This window comes from Hemitrygon akajei, chromosome 9 (assembly GCF_048418815.1).
Source record: "Hemitrygon akajei chromosome 9, sHemAka1.3, whole genome shotgun sequence".
In the NCBI taxonomy this organism is placed as follows: domain Eukaryota; kingdom Metazoa; phylum Chordata; class Chondrichthyes; order Myliobatiformes; family Dasyatidae; genus Hemitrygon; species Hemitrygon akajei.
The window spans coordinates 110,997,155-111,017,320 of record NC_133132.1 but is presented as its reverse complement, the minus strand read 5'-3'; the positions used below and the strand labels follow the sequence as shown (position 1 = coordinate 111,017,320).

The 20,166-nt window shown below is 44.1% G+C and overlaps 1 protein-coding gene across 3 annotated transcripts in view; it reads left to right on the top strand.

Annotated features, from left to right (window-relative positions):
* The window catches only part of fbxo25 (F-box protein 25), a 77,071-nt gene that overhangs the window by 40,534 nt on the left and 16,371 nt on the right, over positions 1–20,166 (top strand). For 2 of the 3 annotated variants that reach the window (XM_073056786.1, XM_073056785.1), the window contains exons 5-7: positions 6,376–6,469; positions 16,605–16,789; positions 18,469–18,651. In XM_073056786.1, the coding sequence (XP_072912887.1) occupies positions 6,376–6,469; positions 16,605–16,789; positions 18,469–18,651 (462 nt within the window). The remainder of the gene's footprint in view (positions 1–6,375; positions 6,470–16,604; positions 16,790–18,468; positions 18,652–20,166) is intronic. The other variant, XM_073056788.1, reaches the window with a different exon arrangement.

Here is a 20,166-nt window from a genome sequence, read left to right as displayed (position 1 = left end):
CGCAGTTCACGGCAGCCATGCCCAGACATGGGGTTCAGCACCACATCCCGACCAAGGGAACACCCCTCCACGCCCGCGCACGAAGGCTCCTCCTGGAAAAGCTCCGCCTGGCGAAGGAGGAGTTCAAGCGGATGGAGGAATTGGGGGTCGTACGGAGGTCCGACAGCCCATGGGCCTCCCCCCTGCACATGGTGCCCAAAGCAGCCGGGGGTTGGAGACCATGTGGCGACTACCGCAGACTGAACGAGGCTACCACTCCAGACCGCTACCCCGTGCCGCACATACAGGACTTTGCAGCAAACCTGCACGGGGCAAGAATATTTTCCAAAGTAGGCCTCGTCCGGGGATACCATCAAATCCTGGTGCACCCTGAAGACATCCCCAAAACAGCACTTATCACCCCGTTCGGCCTGTTCGAGTTCCTCCGAGTGCTGTTTGGCCTGAAGAATGCTGCACAGACGTTCCAGCGGCTCATGGATGTGGTGGGACGCGACCTGAACTTTGCGTTCATCTATTTGGACGACATCCTTATAGCCAGCAGTAGTCGCCAGGAGCATCTGTCCCACCTCCGCCAGCTCTGCTCCTGCCTGAGTGATTTCGGCCTCACGATCAACCCGGCCAAATGCCAGTTCGGTCTCGATACCATCGACTTCCTGGGCCACAGGATTACCAAAGACGGGGCAACACCTCTGCCCGCCAAGGTAGATGCAATCCGCCACTTTGCCCGGCCCAACACGGTCAAAGGCCTGCAGGAGTTCGTTGGTATGGTGAACTTCTACCACCGTTTCCTCCCCTCAGCAGCCCGTATCATGCGCCCTTTGTACACCCTGATGTCAGGTAAAGGCAAGGACATTACTTGGGATGAGGAGGCCGCGGCCGCTTTCATTAAAGCCAAGGAAGCCTTGGCAGATGCCGCGATGCTGGTGCACCCCAGAATGGGCGTTCCGACCATACTCAGGGTGGACACATCCGACACAAGGTTGGTGGGGTGCTGGAGCAGCTCATCGAGGGGCGCTGGCAACCCCTGGCGTTCTTCAGCAAGCACCTACGACCACCCGAACTCAAGTACAGTGCTTTCGACCGGGAGCTGTTGGCACTGTATCTGGCAATCCGGCATTTCAGGTACTTCTTAGAAGGCGGGCCGTTCACCGTGTTCACGGACCACAAACCATTGACCTTCATGTTCACGAAGGTGTCCTGGTCGGCTCGCCAACAGCGACATCTGTCCTACATCTCGGAGTACACGACGGACATCCAGCTTGTCCGGGAAAGGACAACGTCATGGCGGACGCACACTCCAGACCAGCTGTCCAGGCCCTGTCCCTGGGGGTGGACTATTCAGCACTGGCGGAGGCACAGCAGGCAGACGACGAGATGCCCAGCTACAGGACCGCAGTCTCGGGTTTGCAGCTGCAGGACTTCCTCGTAGGCCCAGGTGAGAGGACCCTTCCTGTGCGACGTGGCTACCGGCCAACCTCGCCCCATCGTCCCGGCAGCCTGGAGGCGGCGAGTTTTCGACTCCATACACAGTTTGGTGCACCCATCTGTCAGGACAACTGTCCGGCTGATCTCCAGCAAGTTCGCGTGGCACGGACTTCGCAAGCAGGTCAGTGAATGGGCCAGAACGTGCGCGCAGTGCCAAACAGTCAAGATGCAGTGGCACACTAAAGCCCCGCCGCAGAAGTTCGAACCCACCCACCGGATGTTTGATCACATTCATGTGGATATCGTGGGCCCCCTACCAGTGTCCTGAGGAGCGCGGTACCTCCTAACTATGGTAGACTGGTTCACGAGGTGGCCAGAGGCGGTCCTGCTCACCAACACATCTGCCGATTCCTGCGCCCGAGCACTGATTGCAACCTGGGTAGCACGTTTAGGGGTACCGGCCCACATTACCTCCGACAGAGGCGCCCAGTTCACCTCCAGCCTGTGGTTGGCTGTGGCCAGCCTGTTGGGAACACAGCTACACCACACTACTGCCTTCCACCCCACCCACAGTCGAACGGACTAGTGGAACGCTTCCACCGTCACTTGAAGTCGGCTCTCATGGCCCGCCTGAGAGGACCTAACTGGGTGGACGAACTTCCCTGGGTCCTGCTTGGAATTCGCACAGCACCCAAAGAGGATCTGCACATCTCGTCGGCCGAGTTGGTGTACAGCACACCCCTGGCCGTCCCGGGAGAGTTCATACCAGCCCCAAGGGGGCAAGAGGAAGAACCCGCAGCAGTCCTGGACAGACTACGCGAAAGGCTCGGCAACCTGGCCCCCGTACCAACTTCACAGCACGGACGAACCCCAACCCATGTACCCAAAGACCTGCAGAACTGTAAGTTTGTGTTTGTACGAAGGGGCGCACACCGGGCACCGCTACAGCGGCCGTACGAGGGACCGTTCAAGGTGATCAACAACAACGGGTCCACGTACGTTCTGGACATTGGGGGGAAAGAGGAGGTTTTCATGGTGGACCGACTCAAACCAGCCCATGTGGACTTGGTGCAGCCGGTCGAGTTTCAGGCACCGCGGCGCAGAGGCAGACCTCCCAAACAGAGGCTGATCCAGACTGTGGACATTGGGGGGTGTATCGCCGGTTCTGAGGGGGGGTTATGTGGCGACCCACTTTCTGCGCAGGTGAACCGACTCACAAATAGCCAGCGCGTGGGGGGAGACTTTGGTAATGCAACTCTGATGTCATTTCCGCCCGGAGAGGGCGGGCACTAGGGATTAAATTCCAGCACCGCCAAGTTTGAATAAACTAGTCTCGAAACGATCTACCGACTGCGTGTCGTCATTTCAGCGCTGTGTGTAGCACATCACTACAATACAAAGGAAAAGTGACTTTAGATTGTTTCTACTTTCTTCTGAGCACTTCTGATGGATGTATTCATTTACAGAAGTAAAAGCTCCACTTATTCTGTCTGCTCAATATCCCACTTCACATTTTACACTGTAGTTCTTTTTTTGCCACTGTTACTGTATTTGTGAAGTATATTTCAATTGAGCTAATGCACCACATGAGCAGTTGAATATTTTAAAAATACTTTCTGGGAAATGCATTTGAGAGTTCTATCCTTCAATTCACTTTGTGCTTTAGTGCTAATGGGCACCAAAACCATTAAAATACATTTTACAAATTTCTAAAATCATTTTCTGAAAATAGGAAATGCTGTGGGATATTAAGCTCAATGACCAACATTTTTTAAAATAGATCATGTTAACTTGGTCTACTTATATCTGAAGTGATAACTTCCCCACCCACCCACAAAAAAGGCAGCCTCAAAATATGTTAGTACTTTAAGGCAGTAAATTAATATTTCTCTTAGTCTGATAGAATCTCCGTTCAGTGTATGCTCCACCTGAAATCCTAAATTGAACCAAGGTACTACATATTTCTTTGATCTTATGCATTGGTATTAAGTGATATTGGCATTTACTGTGACATCGGCGAGCCAGTTAGGACTGGTTGGTCCTGTTGATGCAGGATGGTGCAGTGCTCCTGTGGGAAGGCAGTATCCCTGACCACTATAACTGCAAGAAGTGCAGCCTCTAACAATCCATGTTAAGGAGTTGGAGCTGGAACTGGATGAACTCTGATTCATCTGGGAGTCTGAAGGTGAGATAGATAGGACTTTTAGAGAGGGAGTTTACACCTAAGGTGCAGGACACAGGAAACCGGATAACAGCCAGGAAGTAGAAAGGGGTTAAACAGCCAGTGCAGAATATCCCTATGGCCATCTCCCTCTAAAACAGGTATGTCACTTCGGATTCTGTCGGGGGGGGGGGGGAGTGGGGCAGTTGACCTGACAGAGGAAAGTCACAGTGGTCGGGTCTCTGGCATGGAATCTGCCTCTGTGACTCAGAAGGGAAGGGGTCGAGAAGTGGCACTCTTTGAGGATAGGGGAAATGTTAGGGGAATAGGCAGGAGGTTCTGCAGATGAGAATGCAATTCCCAGATAGTATGTTGCCTCCTGGGTGCCAGAGTCCAGGATATCTCAGATCGAATCCTCAGCATTCTTAAGTGGAAGGGTGAACAGCCAGAAGTCGTGGTTCCAATGACATGGGTAGGAGTAGTGACGAGGTTGTGCATTGGGAGTTCAGGGAGTTAGATGCTAAGTAAAGGGCAGGACCTCCAGAGTTGTGATCTCAGGATTGCTACCAATGCCACATGCTAGTGAGGCTAGAACTAGGAAGATTATACAGTTTTACGCGTGGCTAAGGGGTTGGTGTAGGAGAGAGTGCATAAGATTTCTGGATCATTGGGCTGTCTTCCAGGGAAGGTGGAGCCTGTACAGAAGGGATGGTTTGCACCTGAACTGGAGGGAAATTAATATCCTAGTTTGTTAATGCTGCACAGTAGGGTTTTACCACTTGTAAGCCGATGCGGCATGCTGGTTGTTGTATTTCACCGTTACTTACAAATGTCATAAAACAGGAGTTATCTTTTCTCCAGTTTAAGTTCTTAGTTGGATATCTGCAGGCTTTAGTTCAATATCTTTGAAATGCCATTCAAACTCATTTTGTGGAATGACTGAAACTGCTGAAGTAGTGTCCAATTCAACTTTAATTTGCCGTTCATTTCTGGTATAAGCTTTGTTCATGTTAGTTTTCACATTGAAAATCTTAAGACTACTCAGTCCTTGGTCACCCTGGTCATTGTCAGACCTTTTGAAACTACTTTATCTCTTCCATTTAGTTTCCAGTGCCCATCACGTTCTTTGATGCATCCTTACTTTGTCGCATTTTCTGCAAGTTTGGCCTTTAAGCCTGCATTAGTCTGGTGAATGCGAGCCCCTGCCACAATGGTGATACAATTTGCTCAGCCAGGCAGGTTTCTGTTTGGATGTTCCAATGTTGTTCATGCTCACTTTCATTCCTGACTCCAAGTCAACTGTGTCTCTATCTGCTGTTTCCATTGATGCAGTCATTTTAACTGCTCTTTTAAATTTGACTTGTGCTTCTGTTAGGAGCCATTTTGAATGCTTTTTTTGTAAGATTCCACAAACTAAGTAATCTCTCAGTGTACCATTAGATCCTTCAGTAAACTGTCAGTGCCGGAACAATCTCTTCACTTCAGCTCTGCAATCTGAGATGGGCTCCTCTTCCTCTTGATTCCACTTCTACCTAAAGCATTCTGCAATCAACAATGCTTTTGGTTCTAAATTTTCCTGCATTACGTTCACAATATCAGAAAAGCTCATTTCAGCTAGTTTGTTTGGAGCAGTCAAACTTCTAAGCAAAGTGTATGCTTTTCTACCCAATGCACTCAGCAACAGTGGCACTTGCTTTTCATTTGCTTCAAAATACTGCTCAATTTGCTTAGTATATAAAACCCAGATATGTGCTGTGCAATCAAATGTGTCTGACTTTCTGATGTAGGCAGCCATTTCTGCTTTATTAAAACGTATTACTATCATCATTACCTGGTACTCACTGTTTATGAACCCATGAATTTCATCCATTTTCTGCCTTTATGTTAACTCGACTATTTTCTCCTCTTGAAAAGAAAGAACACTTGCTTTTTTTAGACTGGAACACTTTGCAACAAATAGGGAATTGTCTTGGGTTCATTTTAAAATTTACTCGTTGCCTCTGTTATATATTGTAATTTAAAAACACAAAACTAATTGAGAGAAAAACACTGATCCAGGGATAATGTGTTTACTCTGATCTTACTTTTAGCAGGCCCTGCACATATAACCTGGTGACATAAATGACATATGCTATTCATGTACTTTGGCACATAACCCATAATGAATTATGTAAACTACAAAGAATGCTTAATTGAACAATATATTTACGATATTACTGAGATATTAAATTCAGAAAAACATCTATCTGAATAATCAGGATAATCATCATTGTCCATCAACGGATATGTAATATTTAATTATTATGCAGCTTTATTTTCATTATCCTCTAGATTCACAAATGCGAGGTATGGATTCATTCTGGTGTTAAACACTAAAACATATTGCTTGCAAAATAGTTCCATGGCATAGCCTCTTTGGTGTTCTGGAACCTCCTCTCCTGATCATATGCTGGGTATAATTGTCTTTAAATATGTTTACTCTGTTTGAATTTAATGAAGTGTTTTTGCACAAAATTTTTTTGAATGTGGACTAAGGGAAAGAAAATGGAGTAGTTCTGGTTCATTGACTAAAATGGTGCTTGATTCTACAAGTGATTTTTGCAACATGCAAACACTACCATATAATCCTTTCAGCACAAAGTAGTGATCTCCAGTACAAGTCTAAAGGTATGAAGAAGTGCTTATGCAGAAGTGGAAGGATTCCTCTATGTAATTTTTATGTGCACACTTTGAATAAGCTGCAGAGAAGTACAATTCATTGATTATTATTATTTTTTTTAATTTAACAGCTTCTGCAGCTTGTGGCAAACTCACAGCTAACTTCTTTGAGTGGAGTTGCACAGAAGAATTACTTCAATATTTTGGAAAAGATTGTTCGGAAAGGTACATTTTGTTACCTTTTAAATATTAAAAAATACCATGGTATCTTCAAATAAACTATACTAAATTCCTCTTTGCCAAGAAAAACATCAATTTTATATTCAAATGTCTTCAATATTATTTGATCGTAAATGATTTTTGGCTATTTTACAGTGTAAACTTAACTTATCTTTGACCCACCAAGTAGAATTGTGGCAAGCTGGTATTTAGAAGATGGCAACAGGACAACTATTCACTTGGGATCTTGTATAGATATGCAGTTAAATGCATTTTAACATGCTGCATCCCTCCGGAAAGCTATCTTGCCTGAGAAGTGGCAATACTAAAACCAAGTGGCTGAGCGATTGCATCGTTGGGGTTTAAGACTGCTTTCAGGTCAGCAAGAACTGCGTTTTCCCATGCCATCAGGAAGGCACAATGGGATTACTTACAGAGAATAAACAGCCATTTCTGTGACACCAGAGCCTTAAGGCACATGTGGCAGGGCTTTCAGGTTATAATGGACGACAAGTTTCACCCTGCGTGTAGACAACAGTGACACTTCTCTTCCTGATAGGCTAAATATCTTCTACGCTTGGTTTGATGCACAGAGAATGTGCTGGTGAGGAAGGTCCCCCTTTCTCCCCCAAGGAGCAGGCACTCTATCTGGCCACAGCTGATGTGAGGAATACCATAGCCAGGGTCAACCTACGTCAAGCTGTGAGGCCTGGTAAAGGACCTGGTCAGGTGCTGAGGGATGGTGCAGCCAATTAACAGAGGTTCTAACAGACATCTTCAGCATCTCTTTAGAGCAGTCCACTATCCCCTCAAGCTTCCAGGCATCTACCATCATCCTGGTGCCTAAGAAGAAGATATTAACCTGCCTCAATGACTACCGTACAGTGGCACTGGCCTCAACAATAATGAAGTGCTTTGAGCTGCTGGTTATGGATCACATTAAATCCCATCTTCCTGCAACTTGGACCCTTTCCAGTTTGCTTATCACTCAAATCATTCCGCTGATGATGCCATTGCTTCTGCACTCCACTCTGTCCTGTCCCACCTGGAAATTCAAGTTCAAGTTTATTGTCATCTGACTTTACATATATATATGTAACCAAACGAAACTATGTTCCTCTGGACCACGGTGCAACCACACACATTTATCAATACGGTATATATTACACTATAAATAAGTTAATAAAATATAATGCAAAATTCATGTAGTCAAGAGCAGCACAGGTAAATAGGACAGTAAACAGCTCGCTATCATGGCGATGAGACCTCGGTGGGGGCAGGGTATTCATTAGTCCCACAGCCTGAGGGAAGAAGCTGTTACCCAGTCTGGCATTTCTAGTCCTGATGTCCTTCCTGATGATAGTGGGTGAAAGAGGTTGTGGGATGAGTGGTAGGGATCCTAAAGATCAAGGTAACATGCGTGAACGACTGGTGTCCTGTCGCACTCACCTCAATAATAAGCAAATGCTTTGAGAGGCTGGTCAAGGACTACATCTGCAGCTTGCTACCACCCACACTGGACCCCCTACAATTCGGCTACTGACACAACCGATCGATAGACAACGCAATAGCCACTGCTTTACCTACCGTCGTTACACATCTGGAGAAGAAGGGTGCTTATGTGAGAATGCTGTTCTTGGACTACAGTTCAGCATTAAACACCATAATTCCCTCCAGGCTGGACAAGAAGCTCAGAGACCTCAGCCTTGACCCTGCCTTGTGCAGCTGGATCCTGGACTTCCTGTCAGATCACCAGAAGGTGGTAAGAGTGGGCTCCCTCACCCTCACCTCCACCTCTCTGATTCTCAATACAGGAGCCCCTCAGGACTATGTACTAAGTCCCCTCCTTTACTCCCTATATACTCATGGCTGTGTCACCACCCACAGCTAATTAGATTTGGTGACGACACTACATCGATTGGCCTAATCTCAAACAATAACGAAGTGGCCTTCAGGGAAGAAGTCATCTCTCTGACACAGTGGTGTCAAGAAAACAACCTCTCCCTCAATGTCGCAAAAACAAAGGAGCTGGTTGTGGATTACAGGAGGAATGGAGATGGGCTAACCCCTATTGACATCAATGGATCTGGGGTTGAGAGGGTGAACAGCTTTTAAGTTCCTCAGCATACACATCACCGAGGACCTCACGTGGTCTGTACACACCAGCTGTGTGGTGAAAAAGGCACAACAACACCTCTTTCACCTCAGACAGTTGAGGAAGTTTGGTATGGGCCCCCAAATCCTAAGAACATTCTACAGTGGCACAACTGAGAGCATCCTGACTGGCTACATCACTGCCCGGTATGGAAACTGTACCTCCCTTAATCACAGGATTCTGCAGAGAGTGATGCAGACAGCCCAGCACATCTGTAGATGTGAACATCCCATGATTCAGGACATTTACAAGGACAGGTATGTAAGAAGGGCCCGGAGGATCACTGGGGACCCGAGTCACCCCAACCACAATCTATTCCAGCAGCTACCATCCAGAAAACTGTACCGCAGCATAAAACCCAGGGCCAACAGGCTCCGGGACAGCTTCTGCCACCAAGGCATCAGACTGATCAACTCACGCTGATCTGAGTGTATTTCTATGTTCTATGACTGTTCTATTTATTATAAATTACTATGATTGTACTTTGCATGTTTAGACGGCGTCGTAACATAAAGATTTTTACTCCTCATGTATGTGAAGGATGTAAGAAATAATATCAATTCAATTCAGCAATACTTTGGGCCCTTCATCGACAATGCTCCCTGTAAATGTCACAAATGGGGTGTGGGAGACCCTGGTGATCCTCTTGGGAGTTTCTGCTATCCTGTGTAGGGTCTTGCAGGCTGATGCCTTGCAGCTTCTGTAGCACACGATGATGCAACCAGACAGAACATTCTGGATGGTGCTCCTATAGAAAGTTGTGAGAATGGGGGTGGGGAACCTTCCATGCATCAATATCCTCGGAAAGTGTAGTCGCTGCTTTGCCCTCTTGTCTTGTCAGGAGGTGTTGTGGGTCCAGGTTAGATCGTGTGTTATGTGCACACTAAGGAACTTTGTGCTCTTCGATTTCTCCATGCCAGAGCCATTGATGTGCAATGGAGAGTGGTTAACTTGTACCTTCCTGAAGTCCACAATCATCTCTTGTTGTTTGTCCACATTGAGACTCAGGTTGTTGCTCTCACACCATCTGACAAACCTCTTTCCCTCCTCTCTATATGCCAGCTCATCATTGTTGCTGATGAGGCCGACCACTGCAGTATCATCAGTGAACTTGATGATGAGGTTTGAGCTGGATCTGGCAGAGCAGTCACGAGTCAGCAGTGGATTGAGTACACAACCCTTGGGGGCACCAGTGCTCAGCATGATGGAACTTAAGGTGTTGCTAACAACTCAGGCTGGCTGGAGTCTTTGATTGTTGAAGCCAATGCCCCTGGGCCATAATCATTTAGGCCAGTTACCGTTGCTCTCTTGGGCATTAGAATGATGGTGGCTGCCTTGAAGCCTGAAGGGACAGTGGATATTAAAGAAGTCCATTAAGACCTCTGTTAGTGGGGTTACACAGCCCCTCAGCAGCTGACTGGGTACATTGACTGATGCTGCAGCTTTGCACAGTTTTACCCTGGCTAGAGTCTTCCTTACCTTGGTTGTGGCCAGACAGGGTGTCTGTTCCTCAGGAAGAAGGGGGCTTTCATCAATGTCATATCATTCAATTGGTCATACTGCATAGAAACATTCAGCCTATCAGGAAGGGAGGTGTCGCTGTCAATGACGTGATGAACATGTAATCGGTTATGGTTTGTATACCTTTCCACATTTGCCGCGGATACTTGGTGTCACAAAGGCATCTGTGGATTTTCTGTGCATCCTCACACTTTGCCTTCCTGGTGGGATGAGAGAGTGTGCTCTTGCTGACCTTAGAGTTGTCCTGTCCTCCAATCTGAAGACACTGTCCCAATCCCGAAGCATTGCCTCATATGCCAGAATGCTGGTTATCGACTTTAGCTCAGTGTTTAATACAATAATCTCCCAGAAGCTGGTGGGTAAGCTAGAGAAAATCTGTAGATAGTGGAAATCCAAGCAACACACACAAAATGCTGCAGGAACTCAGCAGGCCAGGCAGCATCTATGGAAAAGAGCACAGTTGACATTTCGGGCCAAGTCCCTTCAGCAGGACTGGAGAGGGTCTTGGCCCAAAACATCAGCTGTACTACTTTTCATAGATGCTGCTTGGCCTGCTGAGTTTCTCCAGCATTCTGGTGGGTAAACTGTCTTCATTGGGTCTCACCCCAACTGTTTGTGACTTTATTTTGGACTTCTTGACAGAAAGGCCACAGTCTGTCCATCTTGGCTGAAAACCTCTAACTCCATCACTCCTGAGCTGTGGCACTCCCCAGGGCTGTGTGCCACACTTGCTGCTGTTCGCACAGCTGATATAACTGCCCTGCAAGATCCAGTTCAAACCAAATCATCAAGTTCACTGATGACACAACAGTGGGTGACCTCATCAACAATGACATTGAGATGGCATACAGAGAGGAGGTAGAGTGACTGGTAAAACTTGTGCGAGCACAACAATGTGCATCTCAACGTAGATTAGACCAAAGAAATGATTGTGGACTTTAGGCTGATCACACCTCACCGCAAATACATGGATCCTCCAAGAAGAGAGTTAGGAGCACCAGGTTTCCGCAAGTGCACATAATGGTTGATCTCACCTTGTCCCTCAACACCACCTCTCTGTCATGAAAGCACAGCAGTGTTTCCACTTGCTGAGGAGACTGAAGGGAGAAAGAGCCCCCCCCCACCCCCCCACTTCACGTAATTTTTACAGGAGCATCATCGTGAATACTCTGACCACCTGCATCACTGTCTGGTGCAGGAATTACAAGGCATCTGACTGCAAGTCCCTATAAAGAATTGTGAGGACTGCTGAGAGGATCATTGGGGTCTCTCTAGAACACAACACAGATATTTATCAGGAAGGTTGTATGCAGGACCTTAGCATTGTCAAGGATCTCTTTGACTCCCTTAACATGAGATAGGAGGTACGGTAGCATTAGGCCAATAACTGTTAGGATGGGAAACAGCTTCTTGCCCCAAGCCATAAGACTACTGAGCTCTCTGTACTATCCAGGTCACATCACAAAGCATATCTCGTCCTGCCTGAGAGGTGACTTTGATCTGCCTACCGTCACAACAGGTCAACATCAAATGCCATTTCATTAGCTCTCTACTCAATTCTGGAACAACTGGACAGTGAAGGTGCATACATCAGGATGCTCTTCATTGACTACAGCTCTGCATTCAATATTACCATCACCTCAAAACTAATCAATAAGCTCCAAGACCTAAGCCTCAATACCTGTCCTGCCTCAATGACTACCGTCCCGTTGCACTTACATCCATCATCATGAAGTGTTTCGAGAGGCTCGTCATGAGGCACATCAAGACTCTGCTGCCCCCCTCACTGGACCCCTGCAGTTTGTGTAACATCCCAACCATTCAACAGATGATGCCATTGCCACCACCCTCCACCTGGCCCTCACCCACCTGGACAAAAAAGACACATACGTTCGGATGCTGTCAATAGACTTCAGTTCAGCATTCAACACAATCATCCCTCAGAAACTGATTGGAAAACTGAGCCGACTGGGCCTGAACACCTCCCTCTGCAACTGGATCCTAGACTTCCTGACTGGGAGACCTCAGTCAGTCCGGATCGGGAGCAGCATCTCCAACACCATCACATTGAGCACGGGGGCTCCCCAGGGTTGCGTGCTCAGTCCACTGCTGTTCACTCTGCTGACCCATGACTGTGCTGCAACACACAGCTCGAACCACATCATCAAGTTCACCGATGACACGACCGTGGTGGGTTGCATCAGCAAGAACGACAAGTCAGCATACAGAGAGGAGGTGCAGCGGCTAACGGACTGGTGCAGAGCCAACAACCTGTCTCTTAATGTGAACAAAACAAAAGAGATGGTTTTTGACTTAAGGAGGGCACGAAGCGACCACTCCCTGCTGAACATCAACGGCTCCTCAGTAGAGGTCATTAAGAACACCAAATTCCTTGGTGTTCACCTGGTGGAGAATTTCACCTGGTCCCTCAACACCAGCTCCACAGCAAAGAAAGCCCAGCAGCGTCACTACTTTCTGCGAAGGCTGAGATAAGTACATTTCCCACCCCCATCCTCACCACATTCTACAGGGGTTGTATTGAGAGCATCTTGAGCAACTGCATCACTGCCTGGTTCGGAAATTGCACCATTTCGGATCACAGGACCCTGCTGCGTATAGTGAGGTCAGCTGAGAAGATCATCAGGGTCTCTCTTCCCACCATTACGGACATTTACATGACATGCTGCATCCGCAAGGCAAACAGCATTATGAAGGACCCCACGCACCCCTCGTACAAACTCTTCTCCCTCGTTCTATCTGGGAAAAGGCACCGAAGCATTCGGGCTCTCACGACCAGACAATGTAACAGTTTCTTCCCCCAAGCCATCAGACTCCTCAATACCCAGAGTCTAGACTGACACCAACTTACTGCCCTCTACTGTGCCTATTGTCTTGTTTATTATTTATTGTAATGCCTGCACTGTTTTGTGCACTTTATGCAGCCTTGGGTAGGCCTGTAGTCTAGTGCAGTTTTTGTACTGTTTCGTGTAGGACCATGGTCCTGAAAAACGTCTCCTTTTTACTGTGTACTGTACCAACAGTTATGGTCAAAATGACAATAAAAAGTTACTTGACTTGACTCTTTGTGCAACTGGATCCTTGATTTCTTCACTTGTAGCGTCAGTTCAGCCAGTAGTCTTTTTGGATAAGTCTCTATCAGCTTTGCACAACATAATGGAGCAAGATTTTCCCATTCATCAAGCTGTGCCAGGTTAGTTGGGGGCTGGTGGTGGACAGCAATCTTGAGGTCTTGTCAGAAATGTATGATCAGGTTAAGGTCAGGACTCTGACTGGGCCACTCAAGGACACCAATTTTCTTCATTTGAACACATGCCGTGGTTGCTCGGACACAGTGTTTTGGGTCAATCTCCTGCTGAAAGATGAACCTCCTCCCCTGTTTAAGCTTTTTGGCAGAGGCTGGCAGGTTTTTATCCAGAATCTCTCTGTATTTAGCAGCATTCATTTTCAGATCAATCCTGAACAGATTTCTGACCCCTGCTGCTGAAAAGTATCCCTATAGCATGATGCTACTTCCCCCATACAGTAGGACTGGTGTTACATAGCTGATGCACAATATTAGATTTATGCCGCATGTACCACTTAGTGTTGAGGCCAAAAAATTCCACTTTAGTCTCATCTGACCCTAAGGCTTTCATCCACACCTTTACAGTATCTTCCAAGTTACACTTTGCAAAATCTTTACAGGCAAGAAAATGGTTTTTTTTTTTTAAGTATAGCTAGGGCTTCTTCCTACCCATGCTATCATTTTTGTTCAAGGCCTTGAAGATTGTGGAGCCATGAACTTCATCTCCATTTGCATCCACTGACTTTGGCAGCTCACTCAGAGTGACTGTAGGTGTCACAGTAGACTCTTACAAATGCCACTCTTCTCCAATGACTAAGTTTAGAGGGACAGCCTGACCTACAAAGTGTGGTATTTTTTCCCACTTTTTCATGATGGATTGTATTGAGTTCTGAGGTATGTTCAACGTCTTTGAGATGACCTTGTACCCTTCCTCAGATTTGTGCTTCTCTGTTATCTTGCCTTGAATGCTCTTTTGTTGTATTTTGATTTGGTCTGTTGAAACTCTACCATGTTGTTGGACCTTACGGGGGGGAGGTATTTATTCATAAGAATGATTTAATTGAAAACAGGTAATCCTCCTATTTTCTACTTCAACAAATTGGGTAATTACGAAGGGAATGAATACTTTTCACAATCCTGGTTTTTTTACTTTTAGTTGGTTTTGGATTTTTTTTCCTTTGATAAGATATGATGCACAATGTTTTGTAGATAACCTCAAAAAATCCTTCATCAATATATTTTAAATTTAGAAAATGGCAGTAAACTGTGAAAATAGTTGTGGGGGCTGAATACCTTTCCAAGGCATTGTATGTACTTTTATAATAGATTTACTTTTGAACTTTGTGGTATGGAATGTACACTGTGAACAGGAGGGCTCTACAACAGGCCAATATACTGCCCAACCCATCAGCAGCACCACTCTACCCCCTATCAAGGATATGCAGAAAGGTGCCAGAAAAAGGCCAGTAATATCATGACAGATACCACCCTATCCCATTCCAATCTTTGGATGCTATGTGTCTTGATCTTCTGGACTAGCCTACTATGTTTCTTCACCAAATGTCTTAAAGTCCTTAAAGACAACATTCATGATCCTGCCTTCAATCTTCTTGCTTACCTGCTCTAAAGTAAGCCTCACTGAAATTCATGAAGCAGCATTTGCCCCACAGCAAGTGATCACTAATCAGCTTCAACAGTATGTTAACTGTTTTCTAGTCTTCTGGTACATTCCCTGTGGATAATGAAGCTGCAGACATATCCATTAGGGCCCCAGATAGCATCTCCACTACTTCCCAGAGCAACCTGTATTGAATGTTGTTGTTTGAAGGCAATATTTTATTTCCTATTCTATTTCATATTTCCTATTTCAGGAAACCATTTTCAAAATGGGGAGGGGACTCTGTCCAATTGTTTGGTGTGTTCAGATATTTTATCCCTACCTGCTTCCTGGGACTATGATTCTGTTCTTTCCTACATAGTTTTGAAGGTCATGAAGGATCAATGCAATATTAATCATGTGTAGACTAGTTATTAATTTAACATCCCCAGTTATGTGTTATACATTTTGTGGAACCATCATGTGGAGCTAAATATAATTAACACTATGTTGGCTCAGAGTATTAAATCCTTACAAAAATGTTGCACTGAAGTAAAACTATTGCCATCAAGATTTACTAAAAAAAACTCAAAAATACATATATTTGCCATTCTGACACAAGTTTACTTTTGAATAAGGACAAACTGTTACATTTGAAATTTCAAAATTATTATTTATATCAAAAGAAATCTAATTCACTAGTCTGTTCTATTTGTGACTCCTGACCTACCAATGAGGTTGATTTAATTGTCCTTTTACTGAAGGATGAGCAGGAAATCCCAGCTTTGTTATTGATTTTGTTTGTTCCATTTTCTAAAAAATAGTGTTAGCCTTCAGTATTGGTACCTGTACATTCTTTGGCAATATTGGTACATTCTAGCATCCGCATATTTTCTCATGTTTGGGACATGTTTTAGATTCTGATTTGTTAAAATTTTGTAGAAAATGTACAGTATGCCTCCACATATTTGCTTTTTGTTTTTTAATACAACTGTACAGTTGTTAATTTACCCTTTTGGTTACTTATGTTCTCAAAGTGCAGCTTTCAAATGTTGCCAAACTAATTTACAGGATAGTTTTTTTTTTCAGATACATTGTGTTTGCAAAAACACTGAGGAATATTTGAAAACTTAATACTTTGATCATTTTATTTGGCAATTGGATAATCAAAGAACACAACTTATTTTAATTTGGGATTCTAACTACTACAAAATATTAACTATTAATATTAATAAATATTAATCCAACACAAATAATTAAGCAAGGGTGGTGAAATACTATTTGGAATAATTTGTTGCCATGCAATAATCTTACCTCTGGGACATCTGGATGTCTTCATTAAAATTTCTGGACTGATTATGATGGGAGGAAGAGGTCTGCCATTACAAGGGAATCTTCACCCCAGTGGAACTGCACACCAATATTACATTAGGCTAGTTTCATAGAACATTGAATATTTAAACAGTAAATACCTTTTAGGTGAACTTTATGGTGAGTTACTTTTTGCTGCCTTGATCTTTTCAGAAGATGGCCCATGAATTTAAAGCTTTTTCTAAACTTCCAAGAGTTATATAGCACCTTAGATTTTGCAGGTAAAATTTCTCCTACAGATAGAATTAAACAATTTCAGAAAATAAATTATACTTCTCAATATTAACTTCAAACAATCCCAAAGCTGAAAGGATCATTTGTAATTCTGATGTGCTTAAGTCTACTTAAATTCTAACCAAGCTTTAAATGATTGTGAAGATTGATATATATATGCCTTCTTCTTGTGTAACAGTGATTGAGGACCAACAGAACCCTCGACTTATCAAAAATCTTCTGCAGGATCTGGCTTCTGCTCTCTGTATCCTAATCCGTGAGATGGGAAGATGTGTCCTAGTTGGGAACATTAATATCTGGGTTTACCGCTTGGAAACCATTCTGAATTGGCAACATCAGCTAAATAATCTGAAGATTACCAGGGTAGGAACAATAAAGCTGCTCTGTTGGTTGCTAAGGCTGATCAATATGAATTAATGGGTTTGATTTATCTATAATGCCCTAGTTTTTTTTAACTGGATAAAGTTTTCAACTTGACCATAATGAATTTGTTGACTGTACAGCATATGATTTTATATTTGATTTTTCTTTTTGGAAAAGTGTTATCATATGTAGCTATATTCTTATGGTTCATCTATGTTTCAATAATTCTGATGCAAATAACAAAAATATAGATTTTAGTCAGTATGACATTGAGAATATCTACTAAAGTGGGTTGAAGGTGTCACTTATCAATTTTTTACCCCCTGATCATCACTTTGAATGTTAATCCATCTAAATTTTTGGAACTTCAAAGCTAGATGGTGCATAGCTGAAAATAATGGTTAGACGTTTGAAGAACTTATCCAAGATTGTGCAAAATTTATTTGAGGCAGACTCCAGAGGAGGTGGAAAGAAAAGATGAAGGGGAGAGGGGTGGGAAGAATGAGGCAAAGGGATGTGTGGGTTGGAATGAGGATCTTGTACTCCAAGAATAGGTGAATTAAATTTAAACATTGTTTTTTTTTAGATTTCAAGCCTCCACTTGCAGTTTGTAAAAGAGCAAGCAATTGTTTTGCTTTCAGGAGGCAAGTTGGCTGTAGAATAGATTTCCAACTGAAAGTCCCATTTCTTGGGACTTCCAGAGTCCCAGGAGATGAAAGATGTTGAAGGTCTAATTAAAGATTAGCTTTATTTGTAATATGTACATTGAAAGTTGAAACATGTTGTGAAATGCATCATTTGCGTCAACATCCAACATAGTCCAAAGGGTGTGCTGGATGCAGCTTGTTACTGTCGGGGGGGGGGGGGGGGTGTTTTTCTGTGTGTGTGGTGTAGGCCTCCGTTAGTCTCGATAGACCATGGATTTGTACCTTGGAAAGTTTCCAGGGCACAAGCCTGGGCAAGGTTTGTTTTTTTAATGGAAGACTGGCAGTTGCCCAAGCTGCAAGTCTCCCCTCTCCACGCCACCAATGTTGTCCAAGGGAAGGGCATTAGGACCCATACAGCTTGGCACTGGTGCTGTCGCAGAGCAATGTGTGGTTAAGTGCCTTGCTCAAGAACACACACACCAATGTAACACACTCAGAATTTACTAAGCTGTAATCTCTTGGAATGAGGGTGGAAAATTGATCACCTGCAGGAAATCTCTGCAGCCATAGGGAAGCGTACAATCTCCTTACAGACAGCAGCAGGAATTGAACCCTGATTGCTGGCACAGTAAAGCGTTACACCTTTAATTACAGTAATTGCTAATTAATTACAACAATTCCTGCAGGCCATAAGCAACAGGAACGTTTCCTACAGGCTCAAGGTGGACCAAATTATTAAACATGGATTAGCTTCCAACTCCTTGATCCCTTGGATAGAACTTGAATTCATTGAATTGTCTGACTCTTGTATCCTGGCTGCTTTCCCTAATGGTGGAAAAACTTGAAAAATCATACTGTCCTGCAGTTCAATTTTAGCAGGACAGCTAGGTGCTGAATTTCCAAACTTAAGTTTTTTTTCAGGAGTTATAATTGAATTGTATTGTAACTTTGGCAAAATTATAAAAGTTCCTGGAATATTTTATTCCTATTTAGTAAAGCTAATGACATGTATGCTTTTTGTTGTATGTACAGAGAATATGTAATGGTGTGACATTGAGTGACCTTCCACTTCATATGCAGAGAAGCATTCTGCATAGGTTTTCTGATGGCCTGGACATTATCAGTTTGGGACAGGTGACCTCCACTTTGCATATGCTTAGTGAAGATAGATATCTGTGGAAAAAACTTTGCCAGTACCATTTTCCGGAAAAGCAGGTAAGTATATCAGCTGAAGCTTAATAAAAATAAAACAGACAGGTTATGAAGAGAAGTTAATGGTGCCCATTTACATATACAAAATATAGACGAGTATTGCCATTCCTTATCCTAGTTTTCCTTTCCTAGTTTGCCTTTGTATTTATTACTTGCTTCCCTATTATTTGGTAAAGATCACCGATAGCAAGACCCCTACTGATAGTCTGTATACTCAAGCTGTTCATTTAATCCTTAAATAACCAGTTGTCCTAATACTCCTTGCTGAGGAACATACATATATGCATTCTTCCATAGAGTCATAGTTATATAGCATCAAAAAAGGCTCTTCAATCCACCTCAACTTTGCTGATCTAAACTGGTACCATTTGGCCCATATGCCTTTAAACTTTTCTCTTCCATGTATCCTCTTAAATGTCTTAAACATTGTAATTACTCCAACCTCTATCACTTCCTGTTGCAGCTCATTCCATGTACCCTGCATTCTCTATGTGGAAAAACCTGTCTTTCTGGTCGCCATTAAGTCTTTCCCATCTCAAATCTGGGTGCTTTAATTTTAGACTCCATAAAGTTGGGTCAAAGTCCATGAGCATCCTGCTAAACTATGCCCCTCATGATTTTATACACCACTAGGATTACCCCTCAGCCTCCATGCTCCATGGGAAAATCAATAGTTCTTCTGGTTTCTCCTTGTAACTCAAGTCTTCCACTGCAGGCAACATCCTTGTAGATCTTTTCTGCGCTCTTTCCACCTCCATAACATCATTCCTTTTAGTACAGCAACCAGAATTGCACACAATGTCTTGTACAGCAGTACAATGATTTTACAGTGCTTGTACTCTGTGCCATTGATGAAGGCAAGCATGCTTTGGCTTCTCTGAGTTGTCACTTTCAGGGAACTCTGGACCTCTCAGTCTCCCTGTTCTGCAATAGTCTTTTCAGGGCCTACTGTTTACTGCATTAGTCTTCCCCTGGTTTAACTTCCCTATATGCGGTTTGGCCCTTTTCATAGTTAATTTCTCTCAGCTATTCCGTGGTGCACTTGCCCAGTTGATCTAGATCCATGTAACACTGTTGTAAACTTTGATAGCCTTCTTCACTGTTCAGTACGCACCCAATTTTGTTGTCATCTGCAACTCATTAACTATGCTATCTACATTCTCATCCAAATTTGCATGACAAATAACAAGAGATCCAGCATAAATCCTTGTGGCAGACCCTGCTCAGAGGTTTCGAAAAAAATGACCCTCTGCATCCACTTTGACTCCTTCCAGTCTAAGATAAAAAGTATTGCCTATTTTCTGGTTCATAGAACATAGAACATTACGGACAGTACAGGCCCTTCAGCCCAAGATGTTGGACCAGACTTTTAACCTACTCTAAGATCAATCTAACCTTTCCCTCCTACATAACCTTCCACTTTTCTAGCATCCATTGTCTATCTAAGAAATTCTTAAATGCCCCTAATGTATTTTTTTCTCCTCCCAACTCCACTGATAAGAGGAGTTCTGCGCACCC